This window comes from Manis javanica, chromosome 7 (assembly GCF_040802235.1).
Source record: "Manis javanica isolate MJ-LG chromosome 7, MJ_LKY, whole genome shotgun sequence".
Taxonomy (NCBI): Eukaryota; Metazoa; Chordata; class Mammalia; order Pholidota; family Manidae; genus Manis; species Manis javanica.
In genome coordinates, this window is record NC_133162.1 from 110,542,488 (window position 1) to 110,556,016 (window position 13,529).

At 34.9% G+C, this 13,529-nt stretch overlaps 1 protein-coding gene across 6 annotated transcripts in view; it reads right to left on the minus strand.

The window, feature by feature from the left end:
* The window catches only part of LRP1B (LDL receptor related protein 1B), a 1,876,014-nt gene that overhangs the window by 465,253 nt on the left and 1,397,232 nt on the right, over positions 1-13,529 (minus strand). For all 6 annotated transcript variants that reach the window (XM_073241389.1, XM_073241391.1, XM_073241392.1 and 3 more), the window contains exons 36-37: positions 10,423-10,557; positions 9,720-9,849 (exon numbers count right to left, since the gene is read on the minus strand). In XM_073241389.1, the coding sequence (XP_073097490.1) occupies positions 9,720-9,849; positions 10,423-10,557 (265 nt within the window). The remainder of the gene's footprint in view (positions 1-9,719; positions 9,850-10,422; positions 10,558-13,529) is intronic.

Here is a 13,529-nt window from a genome sequence, read left to right on the forward strand (position 1 = left end):
TTGGATGATTTTCATATGTTTTCTTTTTTCATTTCAGTCAAGTACTCACTTGACAAATATTATTATGTACCTATTATGTACTACAAGCTGATGATAAAAAAAATGAATTAGATTTAGTGACACCCATGATACTCACTGCTTGATGGTAGAGGCAAATGGGTCAAGAGTTAACCTGGAAATAATGTTAACAGAAATACTTAAAACTCACTAGTTGCAAGTCTTTGTAAGTCCTAAGAGTACGGGCTTTACCACTGAAAATATTGAAGTGCTGCATAAGAGAAGGTGTCACACCTATAAAACAACTTCAAAAATGAACTTTCCTTTTGGTCATCTAGGTCATTCTTTTTCTGTTAAAGCTTACAAATATATTTTAAAATTATCATTTATTCTATAGGTCTTGTTTTGGTTTCTGTTACTTTAAGTTTTATGTTAGTTTCCTTCCTCATTCACTAATTTGCAATATTTAGTAATTATATACAGCAAGGATTATGTGTATGCCCACTCAACACTGGAGAAGTATGAAGGAAAATTCTTCACAAAGAGAAAAGTTTCTTTCTGTAATCCTATATAGCACATTATGTTTTTCACCTTTATTTAGTTCCTTATTTTATTTATATATTTATACCCTGCCTCAACTGCCTATCCTCTCATTTTAACAAATACATATACATGTATATATACATATATGATACTAGTTTTTCTATTTACTTGAATAGATTGTTCATCTTTTATTTATTTTGGTGCCCTCAATATATAATATTGATGTTTCCCTATGATCTAAGAATTTTTCTGTAAGACATTTAACTCCTAGACTCCTAGAGCCTAGACACCTAGTGTTCGTGAGCTGAATTAAAATTCTTAAAACACTCCAAAACTTTGTAATTTGTTTCATGATTTCCAACCTACCTTATACATCAGTCATATCTAACTTGCCCTGGATATTCCACATTAAAACAAACTGAGGCAATTTCTATAGGCAAATAAAGAAAAAAATCTTTCAAATTTTTCTTTTACCCTTCTACCACATTTTTACTGTCAGATCCATTAAGATTTAGGGAAAGGTCATGCATCCGGGTGGGGGTGTCTCTGGTTTCCACTCAGCATGGTCTGCGCCAGGGGTTCCCTCTTGCACTGGGAGGTGACATGACCTCTCTTGTCTCTCCTTCTCCTCCACCAGCCACGTGGCTGGACTAATAGCCTAGGGCATCCAAGATTCATGTTTAAAGGCTAAGGAATGAGGAGGAAGTGTATGGTAAAAGAGTAGGTGAGTAAGTCTAAACTACCTTTAAAAGAAGGGTGTTGAACAGTAGAAATTGTGAGAAAATTTCCTAATGGAAAATAGTGTAATACCTTTCTTTCATTTTTGTTATACTTTGTTTATATACTTCTCTACAACGCAGAGAAAGCTGTCTGTGCACTGGGGCCTGATTGTGGTATCTCTGAGTCACCTGACATCATGGTATCTTAATATTATGTACTAGCACCCTGATTCTACCATTATTTTTATGCAAATCAAATTTAATTCCATTTGTTTTTTAAATGTGTCACCTTGCCTTCAGATGCAAAGCATACTCTAGGAGATGGTGTTAAACTATGCCATACTCTTTATATCTCAACAGATGTTAAATTGTCATTCAATATCTTCTATAAACTGTTGAGCATATTAAAAAGCATGCATATATATATATATATATATATGGAATCAGAGACCATTTGACAATATGTATTCACCAAAGACTAAGATCCCGTGTCAAGGTGAATCTCTACCATGGGAAGAAATGCTCTCAGCAAATTATTTATGGTCACAGAAATTTAAAGCTAAACTAAGAAGCAGTGTGCATCTCGATGCCTAAAATGATTAAAAAAAAAATCACAGAGTAAATACAAATGTGTTTCATTTAGAGATCATGTATCCTGAGAGGTTAATCAACTTTTTCAGTATAAGTTCAAGAAGTGTAAGTAGAAAACTACTTTTTAGCATAAAGAAATTCATTACATTTAAATATTTTTAAAAGAAGAGATGCTTCACCAAAGCAAGTCAATGGAGAAGAGAAACTGATTTTTCAGACTGAACTGAATTCATACATGCTTTCTATTTTGCATTTGGCTACATTTTAAAAGACCTTGTTTCCATTCTTTAAAAACAGGCTTCATGCCCAATTTTCAGGGCACATTTATATCTTGGATTCAGCTAATTTACTCCATTATGATTCACCTTTTCCCTTGGCAGTACCACCTTCCATGTTTTAACTTCAAGCAGAATGTTAAAATCCTGTACTTTATTTCTATGATATGAATTTTGACACTTAAATGTCTATTTAATATTACTTGGAAATCCATGCTTGAATAAGTTGCACGTAGATTGGTCATTTTTAAGCCTTTTTCTCCCTCTGAACTCAAGTCAGTAAACATGTGGGTAACATATAGAGAGACACATATCACTAATATTTCCAAGTAATAATAAATATTTCCTGAAAATAAGCTTAACATTTAAAAAGGTATAGCAATTCTTAACTACGAATCCTGAAACATATGTATCCATGTGACTTAATATTTAAGAAATATTTTAAGAAGAATGGAGGGTCCAGAGGTAAATAATATTTTAAATATTCCAACATAAAGAACACATATTTCTTGTTTTTGTGGGATGAAATGTAAATCTTATTTTAGGGGCTCAAAATTAAGAAATCAAAAATATTTACTAGATCTTCCAGCTAAGTTAGTACTGAGCTCACAGTTGCAATGTGGAAAAATGGGAAATCTAAGAGACACATGGAGAAAAGAAATGGCAGGATTTAGTGACAGGTGAAAATAGGTGATGAAAACCTGCAGAAAACCTAATTGAAGTTTCAACTGTCAGGACAAAAGAACTGTGACCCCACAAAAAGAGATACCACAGTAAGTAGAGGGTTTAATGGACAAGAGAGAGGAAGAGAAGTTAAGTTTCAGGGACAGTGGGACGTTCAAATAAATAATTTCTAAAGGAAAGTGGAAATAAGTAAAGGGATGGAGATGAGATTTGGGATGTAGTGCAGTGAGTAAGTAAAAAAGACAAAAATAAGTTTATAGGATGAAATATAGCAAGATAGAGAATGGCATACAAAGCCTTAAATGGGGAGAAAGATGTTCAGAGGAGATATGCAGTGCCAGAGGAGATGTATGGAGGGGGTCAAAGAGAATAAGAAAATTCACAGTTTGAGAAGGTAACAGAAAAAATAAATTCTTGACTGGATAATCACATGGAGAAAAATGTCAAGGAGAAGCAAATGGTGTGTAACCAGAAAAAAAAGGACATCTCTGGATAAATTTATAAACTTCTGGCAGGAACAGAAGCTGAAGCCCATTTCAGAAGTTCAGTGAAAAGACAATGGGTATAGGTCTCTATTCTAAGAAGTTGAGAATTAAAAATTCAGAGAAATAAGTCATTGGTAAAATGTTTTGGGCTTAAAATGACTGTTTCTCATTCTCTCTGTCTGACATTACTGTTTTCTCTTTGTCTTAATAATTAGAACCCCTAAATGTAAACATTCTTCACTTTTGTCCATAGACTTCTTTTTTTCTGTATCTGCTCTTGGTTAATTTCATCCACTACATGGTCACCGAACTCTGTTGGAATAAGTGGAATATCCAACTCCGGATTCCATTTATGCACTGCTGAGTATCTTTCCTCCAGAATATGCTGTCTCAGGAAGAGTCCATGACTTCACATTGCTAAGATTAATTTCCAGGCATAAAACAATAGATTTCTTTTAAATCCAAACTTAAATATCTTGCCTATTTTAAGATTCTTCTCCTCTCCAAACTTGACCTGACTCCTGCAGGCCTGAGGACTTGCACTGATAAAGTGACACATTATTTTTTCATTTCCTGTTCTTTTCTGTTTACTTTAGTTTCCTCCATACGTATTTGCCTCTAGCTCTCTCCATTACTTGGCTTAAGAGCAGGGAAAGAACCCTCTCCCTTCCTCCATAACACTCCCTAGGGTGATAAATAACCATTTCTAAAAATTCCCTAATTTAAAGATGGAGAATGCTAGAAATTCAATAAACTTTCCTCACACTTCTGACCTCTGTTTAGTGGGTTGTGTGGGGCCAGAGGAAGAAAGGGTCCAGGACCTACTGAGAGTTTTACTAAGTAACCTAGAGAAGATACCTTCGCCGTAATTTCTTTAAAATGTGGGGAACCCTGTCATCTTATAGTACTGTCTTAGAAGTATAATTGTATTTATACTCTTGCCAATGACCCCTTAGCTTTGCCCCCACCACATCTGATTATTATATTTCTTCTCCACACATTCCCACATACATTCCCACTCCATCTCAGAAACCTTCTCCTTCAAGTCTTCCCCATAATGTTTCTGCTAATCACCACCATTGCTGCTATTGATGCCGGGGTTCTTGCTTGCAGAGTCGAAGAATGAACTTAGCCAACAGTCAAGGTAGGAGAGCCAGGGAGACTTTTATTGAGAGAGAGAGAGAGAGAGAGTGAGAGGACAGACAGAGCTCCTGGCATGAGTCAGGAGGGGACAAGAGAGTCCATGTGGTGCGTTGTCTGGGGGATTTATAGGCGGTTACCAAACGGTCTCTAAATGTTTGTCTTTAAAGAGACACTAAGTTTCTTGTCAGTTTTCCAGACTATTTTGCAGAGTTAACATAAAAAATTTACTGCTTTGATCCTTTCTCAGAGTAGCAGTTTCTTGGTTTGGGAGTATATCAGTCAAGGCTGCTTGTCTTGCTTTCAAGGTGAGCTGAGTTATTGACTTGATTAGGGCTGGAGGAGGAAAAGCAGCACCTGGGTAAAGTTAAAGCTAAGCTGGGCCTTTTAGCAGGCTAAAGTAAATTTTACAATAGCCTCATTTAATTGACACAAACAAGACATGGGCTATGCTGAGGTATTTTCTTATCTGGGGGATGTTCAAACATTCTAGACCAGGTTATTCCCAGCTTTTTAGTTGTAACTAATCTTCACTGAAGAATGCTTATATTCCTAGTTTGATATTTTACTTTAGAGAATTAATGTGACTATGTCTTTGCTTAATTGCTTAATATGGAGTTTTGGTAGGGGTCTTTTTCCAGAGGCCCTCACCCTACTCTGACTACACCCACGGTCCCTGTCTCACTATTACTTATTCTATCTACTCTAACTATATGCTATTTCTTGTTTTCTTAAAATTCTACATACTTTTATAATGGTCTATGGAAACCATCACTTTAATATGAGATTTAGATATGAGATTTAAGCCTGAGTTAAATAAATCTGGTCTTTTTATATTTGAAAATAAGTCTTAGTTTACAGTATTCTTTTAAAGGAAATTTTGTACTTGTTTAAACTGAAAGTTTAAACAAAACTCATTGTGAACATCTTATTTATACCATCATACTTCACAATGCCCACCAGTGTCTCACATGGTAAGTAGTCCTATTTTGTCAAGATGTACTGAACTGAAGGCTGAGGAAGAGATGGATACATCCTGACACAACTTGGTTCATTGTGTGTAGCACTCAGTAATTGTTCATTCAGTCAACTGACAAAAAGTGGATTATATGTGTGTTCCTTTGCACGATGATTTCAATCATCTTAGAAGTAGATACAGTTATATGATAAGTTAGCTGTAGAGATATGAAAGATTCTTAAGGAAAAGGAGGTCAGAAATAACAACTGGGGAGTGGATGCCAGGTTTCAATAAGAAATGAGAAAGAATACTACAGATTGACGAGTAGCATCAAGAGGCCTCTTAGGTTGCATGAATCTATAATAGGCCAGATACAAGTGGTTCTACCACACGAATGAAGTGTTGGACTTACTACATAAATGAAGGGAAGGAGTTCTTTACTAGAACCAAACCTATTTCCTATGCATTTATGAGATTTCATAACATTAAAATTATATTTGTTCCTATCATTAGAATAACTATCCACAGTTATGCAATTAACCAAATAAACTTCCTCTCCTAATTTTTTTCCAGGATTTTCTCATTATTGTTTATTCTTTCACTTACAGTGGTTCAAACCTTTACATTTTCCTTATAATCTCATCCTGAAACAGTTAAAATCATTTTCTTATATGCTTGATGCTTTGGGTTATTAATTTCTCTAATGCTCAACACTGTATAGTGTACATATAACATGTACTACATACACACATAATGCAGTACAACCTTTGGAGTTTAGAAAAACCTAACTCTACCATACATCAACTTCATGACAGAGTAATAAATTTAAAATTGCTGACTCACTTTTCTTATCTGTTAAATGGAGGAAATAAAACTACTCTAGGTTTGTTGTGAGCTTTTATGTAGAGTGAAAGGGGACCTGCTGGTGAATTTTGAATAAAGAAGTGACAGCTATTTACATTCCAGAAGGATCATTATTAGGCCACTACATGAAGAGGAGAGTGTAAGAGTGAAAAGATAGAAGATGATGACTCACAGTCCAGAAATACTGGCAAGAGTGATAATGAGACAGGTTAGTGTGGTAGCAGTGAAAATTGTGAGAAGTATGAATGTATTTTGGAGCCAAAGGTAACAGAATTCCTGGGTACTGGATATAGGATATGTGTAGGAGACACCAATGATGATGCCAAGTGTTTTGGCCTAAGCAACTGAAACAATAGAACTGACATCAATCTTTGGAGAATGTAACTGCAGAGAAAGATTCAGTTTAGTTTTGGATGTTAAGGTTAAGATTTATTCCAGTTATCTGTTGCTGTTTAATAAACTGCTCCACATATAAGCTTTAAAAAAACAATAATTTATTTGCTCTTGAATTTGTAATTTGGTCAGAGCTTGGCAGAAACAACTCATCTCTTTGGTGACACCAAAGCTGGAGTGACCTTACAGCTGGTGTCTGCTATCATGCAAAGGTTCCCTCACTCAACATGTCTAGCAATCGGTGCTGTCTGTCAGCTGAGACCTTGGTTAGGGTTGTTGGCTGGAACACGTCTATGTGACCTCTTTATAGGGCTGCTTGGCTTCCTCATAACAGAGCATCTAGCTTCTAAGAGCATCTCAAGAGAACCAAGCTATTTTATCTTCTTTTATGATAGAGCCTCTTAAGTTACATGATATCCTTTCAAATGTATGGAAAAGATGCTCCACTTCTTTCTTTGGTAAAGAGTCAACATCTCATTTTAAGAGGAGCATGTGGGATGACAAATATTGTTGGAATACTCTTGGGTAATGAAGTCTGCCACAGATACAGGAATTAAAATGTTGAACAAGCAGTACATAAAAGTCAAGAGTTTTGGAGTGAGGTCTGGCCTGGGTATAAACATTTTAAAGTCAATAACGTTTAAGCAGATGAGACTATCTAATAAAAAAGAGAATAACATCAAGCATTGAGCCCTGAGGAACTCCCTCAAAGACGTCAAAGGGAAAAAGAGCTAAGGGGGGAGAGTGAGCTGGGATGACTACTGAATTAGAAGGATTGAGAAAGCTGGTTTTCTTCTTGCTCACATTGTCTCCTTGAAATCCCCTCCCTCGATATCTTCCCTACTAATAGAAACTGAGTTTGTTCAGATATCCAGTGTATAATGTTTTGTCTGGGACCTAACTGTAGCTCAGACAATGAAACTCATGTCAAAATATGTCAAGATAATCTTGTCCCTTTGGCTATTGACTGATATAAGGGTGAGCATGTAACCTATTTCTGGCTAAGAGGGAAAAGACAGGGATTACAACCTTTCTCTTCCAAATATAACAATATAGCCTAGCAAGGAAAGATGTTCTGTCCTATCCCCTGCTCCTTCCTTGAGTGTAAACTTTCCCTGATCATATATTAATGTAACAATGGATCCATAACTTCAAGAGTAAGGCAAAATACAACCTAGTAAAGATAGCAGTTGAAAAATATAGAAAAAGAAACTGCTATAGACTCAGTGCATTCTAGTTTGATTATATTATTTGCATCCAAGAGCATTCCTAACAAATGTAGCTTTTTAAATGTTTATACTGCAATGCTAGCTTTAGCTTGAAGTGTGACAAATATTTTTGGCATTATTTCTTCCTCCTACATAAACGTTCCTTGTTCTTTTTTCATGGTATTAATAGTATGACTAAATTCTAAAGCATTCATCAAGTAAAACAGGTAATGATATTGGAAAAAGTATATACAACGTACAACAAATAAATAGTAGTAAAGTTTGTAGGTTTTCATGAGATTTGATTTGATGTTTCACATAAATTAACTTCTTCCTAAATCAGTGTTCCTTATATTTGTTTATCTAATAGTTGGTTGAGTGGTTACCATTCACTTTTCTTCTATTCCAGAGACACCAGAGTTTCTTCTATTATCATAAAAACAATATCTACTCTTTAAAACAACAGAACACAACTCTGAAGTCAAGTCATATTAGCAATGCAAGAAACACAGTAGTGGGGACTAACAGAGTTTTATAGCAGGACTATTTCTATATTATTATTCAAGAAAAAAGTAGTTATCAGTCAACTTATTCTTTATCAGATACCATACCAAGTCCTGGAGATAGAGAAACAAACTAAACACATATGGTTCATTTCTTCATAGAGTTAGAGAGAAGAATGGAGCCATTCTACAGTTCATTGAAAAATAGAGCTACTAACCAAATAAATATAAATAAATAAGCAAATATTAGTGCATGGAATTTATAAAAATTAAGTACTGGCTGTTTTGGTGTTACATAACAGAACAATCTAATCTATTTGCAAAGCCAGGGAAGACTAAAAAAAATAATTTAGCAGGGTAAAAGTAGAAGGAGAACATTTCAAATAAAGGGAAGAGATTGTTCAAAGGTTGAGAGTGGAATAGAATAGGAAAATCTTTTAAATATTTTTAAAACTAACAAGTCCAACAGAGACTGACTGAGATGCCTAAGAGGCAGTAGCAGAAGTCTGAGACTGAAAATTTACATAGGGCCTGATTAAGAAGAATCACAACAGAAATTTCAGAGTTTACATGAAAGTTCATGGGAATCCCTGGAAAGGTTTTAAGTAAGATTTATATTAAGTCATTCCCATCTTTGATGAGGTTAGGAGATCAGTGAGGAGGTATTGCAGTGAAGTTATTAAGTTATTAAAGGTAAGCACAGATTTAATTAGGAGGCGATGAAGATAGATAATTTTTAGAAGAAAAAAATCAGTGGAACTTGGTGACAGACAGGATTCATTTCAATTTTAGATATATACAGTTTTATTTTTGCCCATGAAAAATACAAATGGAGAATGGAAATGTCAAGAAAAGAAGTAGACATACTTATCTGGAACTCTAGGAGGAAAAAAGACAAAGCCTGGGTCTGGAAATCACAGACACGTCAGTGGGAGCCAAAGTTTTAGACACACTGGAGAATGGGGTTGGCTGTCAAATGGTTATTTCACTCACAAGGCAAATAACTAAGCACCTATTATATAAACAGTTCTAGCATAAAACTTGAAACTGAGACTGTAGAAGTATGGTATACTCATTACAATTTACATATACATTAAAGAACTGCATTATCAATGTGACCTAAAATATACAAAAAGACAAATATGTGCAAATTAATATGTACTGAAATATATATGACAAAGTAAAAAATCAACTTTTTCTTCTGCTTAGGTAAGACATTTTCGAGTTTTGTTTCAGAAATTATAACTAACAGTGAATCTTAATATGAATGACTAGATTGTTTTTAATGGATCTTACGAAAACTCACTAAAAGGCAAGGTCACTTAAAACTCAAAAGATAAATGTAAATCTTAAAATTACCCTTTCTCTGGGTGCACAGCTATAGATCTTGGTTGATCCAGGCCTTGGGAAATAATCACATAACGGAAAGAGCCATTGAGTCTCGCAACTTCAATTAAGTTGAAACCATGATCTGTCCAATATATGTTACCTAGGAGACATACACACGTTTACTATATAGTTGTGAGAAAGAAATTTTTATTACTTACGGATAAAATCAACTTCCTGAGCATTCACATAACTACCAAGAAACTGTTACTTTTTAAAAACATATTTTTAAGGTGTGCATTTCCCAGAGAGCTGTAAATAAACAAATATGCAAATACTTCCCCATCATACACATCTGTGATTTATACTATATAATGATACATTTACATGTGAAAAATAAGTTAAAACTCCTGTCACCTGAAGAAGGGATCTATTTTAACTTTCTACTGACTTCAGGCAAAAGTGAACTTCTAATACTTTTGTTTACCAGTCTCACAGAGCTCTCAGGAGATTTGGGCAAAGTTAACACTACATAATCTACGTCTACATAAAAACACTTATCCAAAGGCTCAAAGCATTAGAAAGAGTGAAACCCAAAGCAAAAGAGGCTATTTACCCCTGTGGCGAGAGGTACAAAAAAAAATTGTTATGAGTCAGAAACAGAATTTTTATGAAGTAGATTGAGCCCCTAACAAAACTGGCATGAAATGAAAACAGAAAAAGCCAAGGATTATACCGGCAATCCAGTCAACAGCTATCCCCTCCACTCTTCCCAAGCCATTGGGAATGATATCTTCTTTCCAGGTCTGATCTCTTTTAGCTCGGCTAATTTTATTGAAGCCCATGTCTGTCCAGTAGATGGTATCATTTTCTATGGATGAGAAAGAAAGAAAAAAAAATACACACATACACAAAATACATTGATATATGTATTAGGATTACATTGCATCAATATTTTGGGAATTATCATCCTGGGTATGCTAGAGTATTAAGTATTCTTCAGGATAACTTACTACTACAAATAGTAAGAAAGATATTAAAACAATATGAAAGAGCCTAGTCAAATTTTTTACAGTATTTTTGAAATGTACCTTTCACATCCCTTATTTTTCTCTTCATTATCCTACTCATTTCAACTCAATAAATATTATCTCCCATGAATTTGCAATCTTGATATGAAACCAAATTATTTTGAACAATAATTTCTCTCTTCACACCTATCTATATCTGTGTCTGAATCCTCTAAATATAAAGAAAATGCTGCTGGAGATAATCTACTAAATGAAATCTCAAAGTAGAGAGAATGGAAAGAAACAGAAGGCATTTCAACTACATCAAGGCTGTTTTAAGAGTAAGGTCATTCAAAATATATAAAACCTTAAAAATGTCAGCATCCAATTATTCCTTCAGAGGTAGTAGTTTCCTAAATGTCAACTACAAACCCCTTACATTATTTTCAAACTTTCATTGTACAAATCAGCTTAAGAATACTTGAATAATGGCTCTATGCTATCATAGAGTCTTTAAATAATAGTGCTTTTTGAATATTTGAATGAAAAATGTTTCTAAAGACTATAAGTTAAATATATTATATGTACATGAATATGCATAAAGGGTAGCAATTATAGACCAATGATTTTAAATATAGCCACCAGAGAGACACTGGGGACAAATCATTAAATAATAAATTCACCACCAACTAAGTGAGTTTTTGTGTTGTAACCTATGTGGCCATCTGAAGAACAAATCCTTTAAGACCAATATAATTTCCCTCTGGCACAGTGAAAGATTATGGAAATAAAGAAAAAGCAATTAGTATAATAAAGCCATTTATCAGTAAGTTTTGGGATTCCATTTCAAATGAAATATAGTCTGAAGTATTTTATCTATTTGGGGAAAGATTCCAAATAGCGCTGTTTTCAGCAGTGGTTAAGTCAGATACACAATTATTTGAAGCAGAGCAGAGATATCATTTTCAAATATATATCTTTCCAGGGCTTCTTTGATTTTTTAGAATCATGTAAAATTATTGGTTAACATGTTTTCATTACTGAAAAGAATGAGTCAATCAACACAAGTAAGCATATCTGCATGAATATTAAGCATTTTATCCCAAGCCCAGATCTCTTCTACAAACACTAGACACATACCCAACTGCCTACTTTGTATCTCTGCTTGTACTTAGAAGAGGCTTCCTGGAAAACAACAGCCAATTTGGGGATGTCTCTCTGAAACGTGCTTCTCTTGCCGTCCCCCACACAGTAACCCCCATGCGATGATGGTCTGATGGGTGGTACCTCCACCCTTTGTTTCTTGGGCTAAAAACCTTGTATTATCCTTGATCACTTTTTCTCACCGTTTGCATCTATCCATCACCAAATACTTTCATAGTCAATCTATTACTAAGTAGTTTCAGCTGTTTCTATTCTACTTTGAAATCATGTCCATCATCTAACCACCTCTCACACTCTAGTAATAATGTAGTCCCAGCCACCGCTGCCTGTATTGCAACAGCCACCAACCTACTACCCTGCTTCCCCTTTTTCCTCAGCACTCCCCTTTCCTCAGGAGGGTTTTCTCCATGTTTTTATTTTACTATACTTTATTATATAATTACTTTATTATACTCTTTTTTGTTATACTTTTAAAAATATACTTTATTGTTACTCTTTTAAAAAGTAAATAGGAGGGGGAGGGGGGAAAAAAAAAAAAAAAAAGTAAATAGGATCATTTCTCTCCCCTCCACTCAACTCCCTAATCATTCCAATCTAATCCAAGGAAAATTAGAGTCCCTTCCCATGACCTTCATGACCTACCTGTACCCTGCAACCCTGTCTTACCTGACAGCCTCCCTCTATCCCCCTGACTTACCCACTCTAGGAACACAGACCTTTCTCTTCCTAAAACAAATCAAAGAGTGTTCAGTCTAAAGGTTCTTTACCTTATTTTTTCCTTCTGTCTGGAATGTTCTTTTCCCAGATTTTTGCACAACTCTGTCTTAGTTCAAGTATTCCCCTTCTTGCTGGAACTTTCCCCTGACTACACTATACAAATTATTCCTTTTCCATATGCTATGCCCCTTACCAAACCTATTTTTCTCTATAGCATTTGTTACTGTCAAACCTGTTATATACTTACTGGTGTGTTTTGTTTAGTGTCTGTCTTGTCTCACAGGAATGCAATCTCTTTGAGGGCTGGGACTTCATTTTATTTACTACTTTATCCCTAGTACCTAGAATAGTACCTGATACATAGTAAGCTCAAAGTAAGTATTTGGTGAAAAAAATGAATGAGTGTGATGTGCTGTACAATGACTGGATGGGAGCAGATATAAGGAAGGCATAGCTGCTACTGTGAGAAAAGTCATAAGCTTGTTAAGGAGCACAAGGTAAACGCATGAAAAAAATGACTACCAATTTGCAATAGTGTAGCATGAGCTGCATGCTAATAGGATAGACAAGTATTTTTGCAGGAGTTCAAAGAAGACATTCACAACAATCTTCACAAATATCAGAGAAAAATGACTTTAAATTTGTATGTGATTCTTACTTCTATGTTACTATTAACTTTGCCAGGTCTGCAGAATGTTATTCCATTCTTTCTAACAAATACCACTACATCTTACACACACCTTTATTATCATACTGAGCTGAAACGGCATCTTTGCATCTCTTCTTAGAAATAGACTTGAGGTGTTTCGTATGTAGGGATTGCAACTGACCTAGCTTTTGCCAATGAATTCACAAGGGTAGTAGGAATTTCATGAATATTTACTTTGTGAATAATAGGTTAATTTGTAGTGCTGAGGCTCTCTCTTAACTGGTCAAGTCCACAAGATCACAA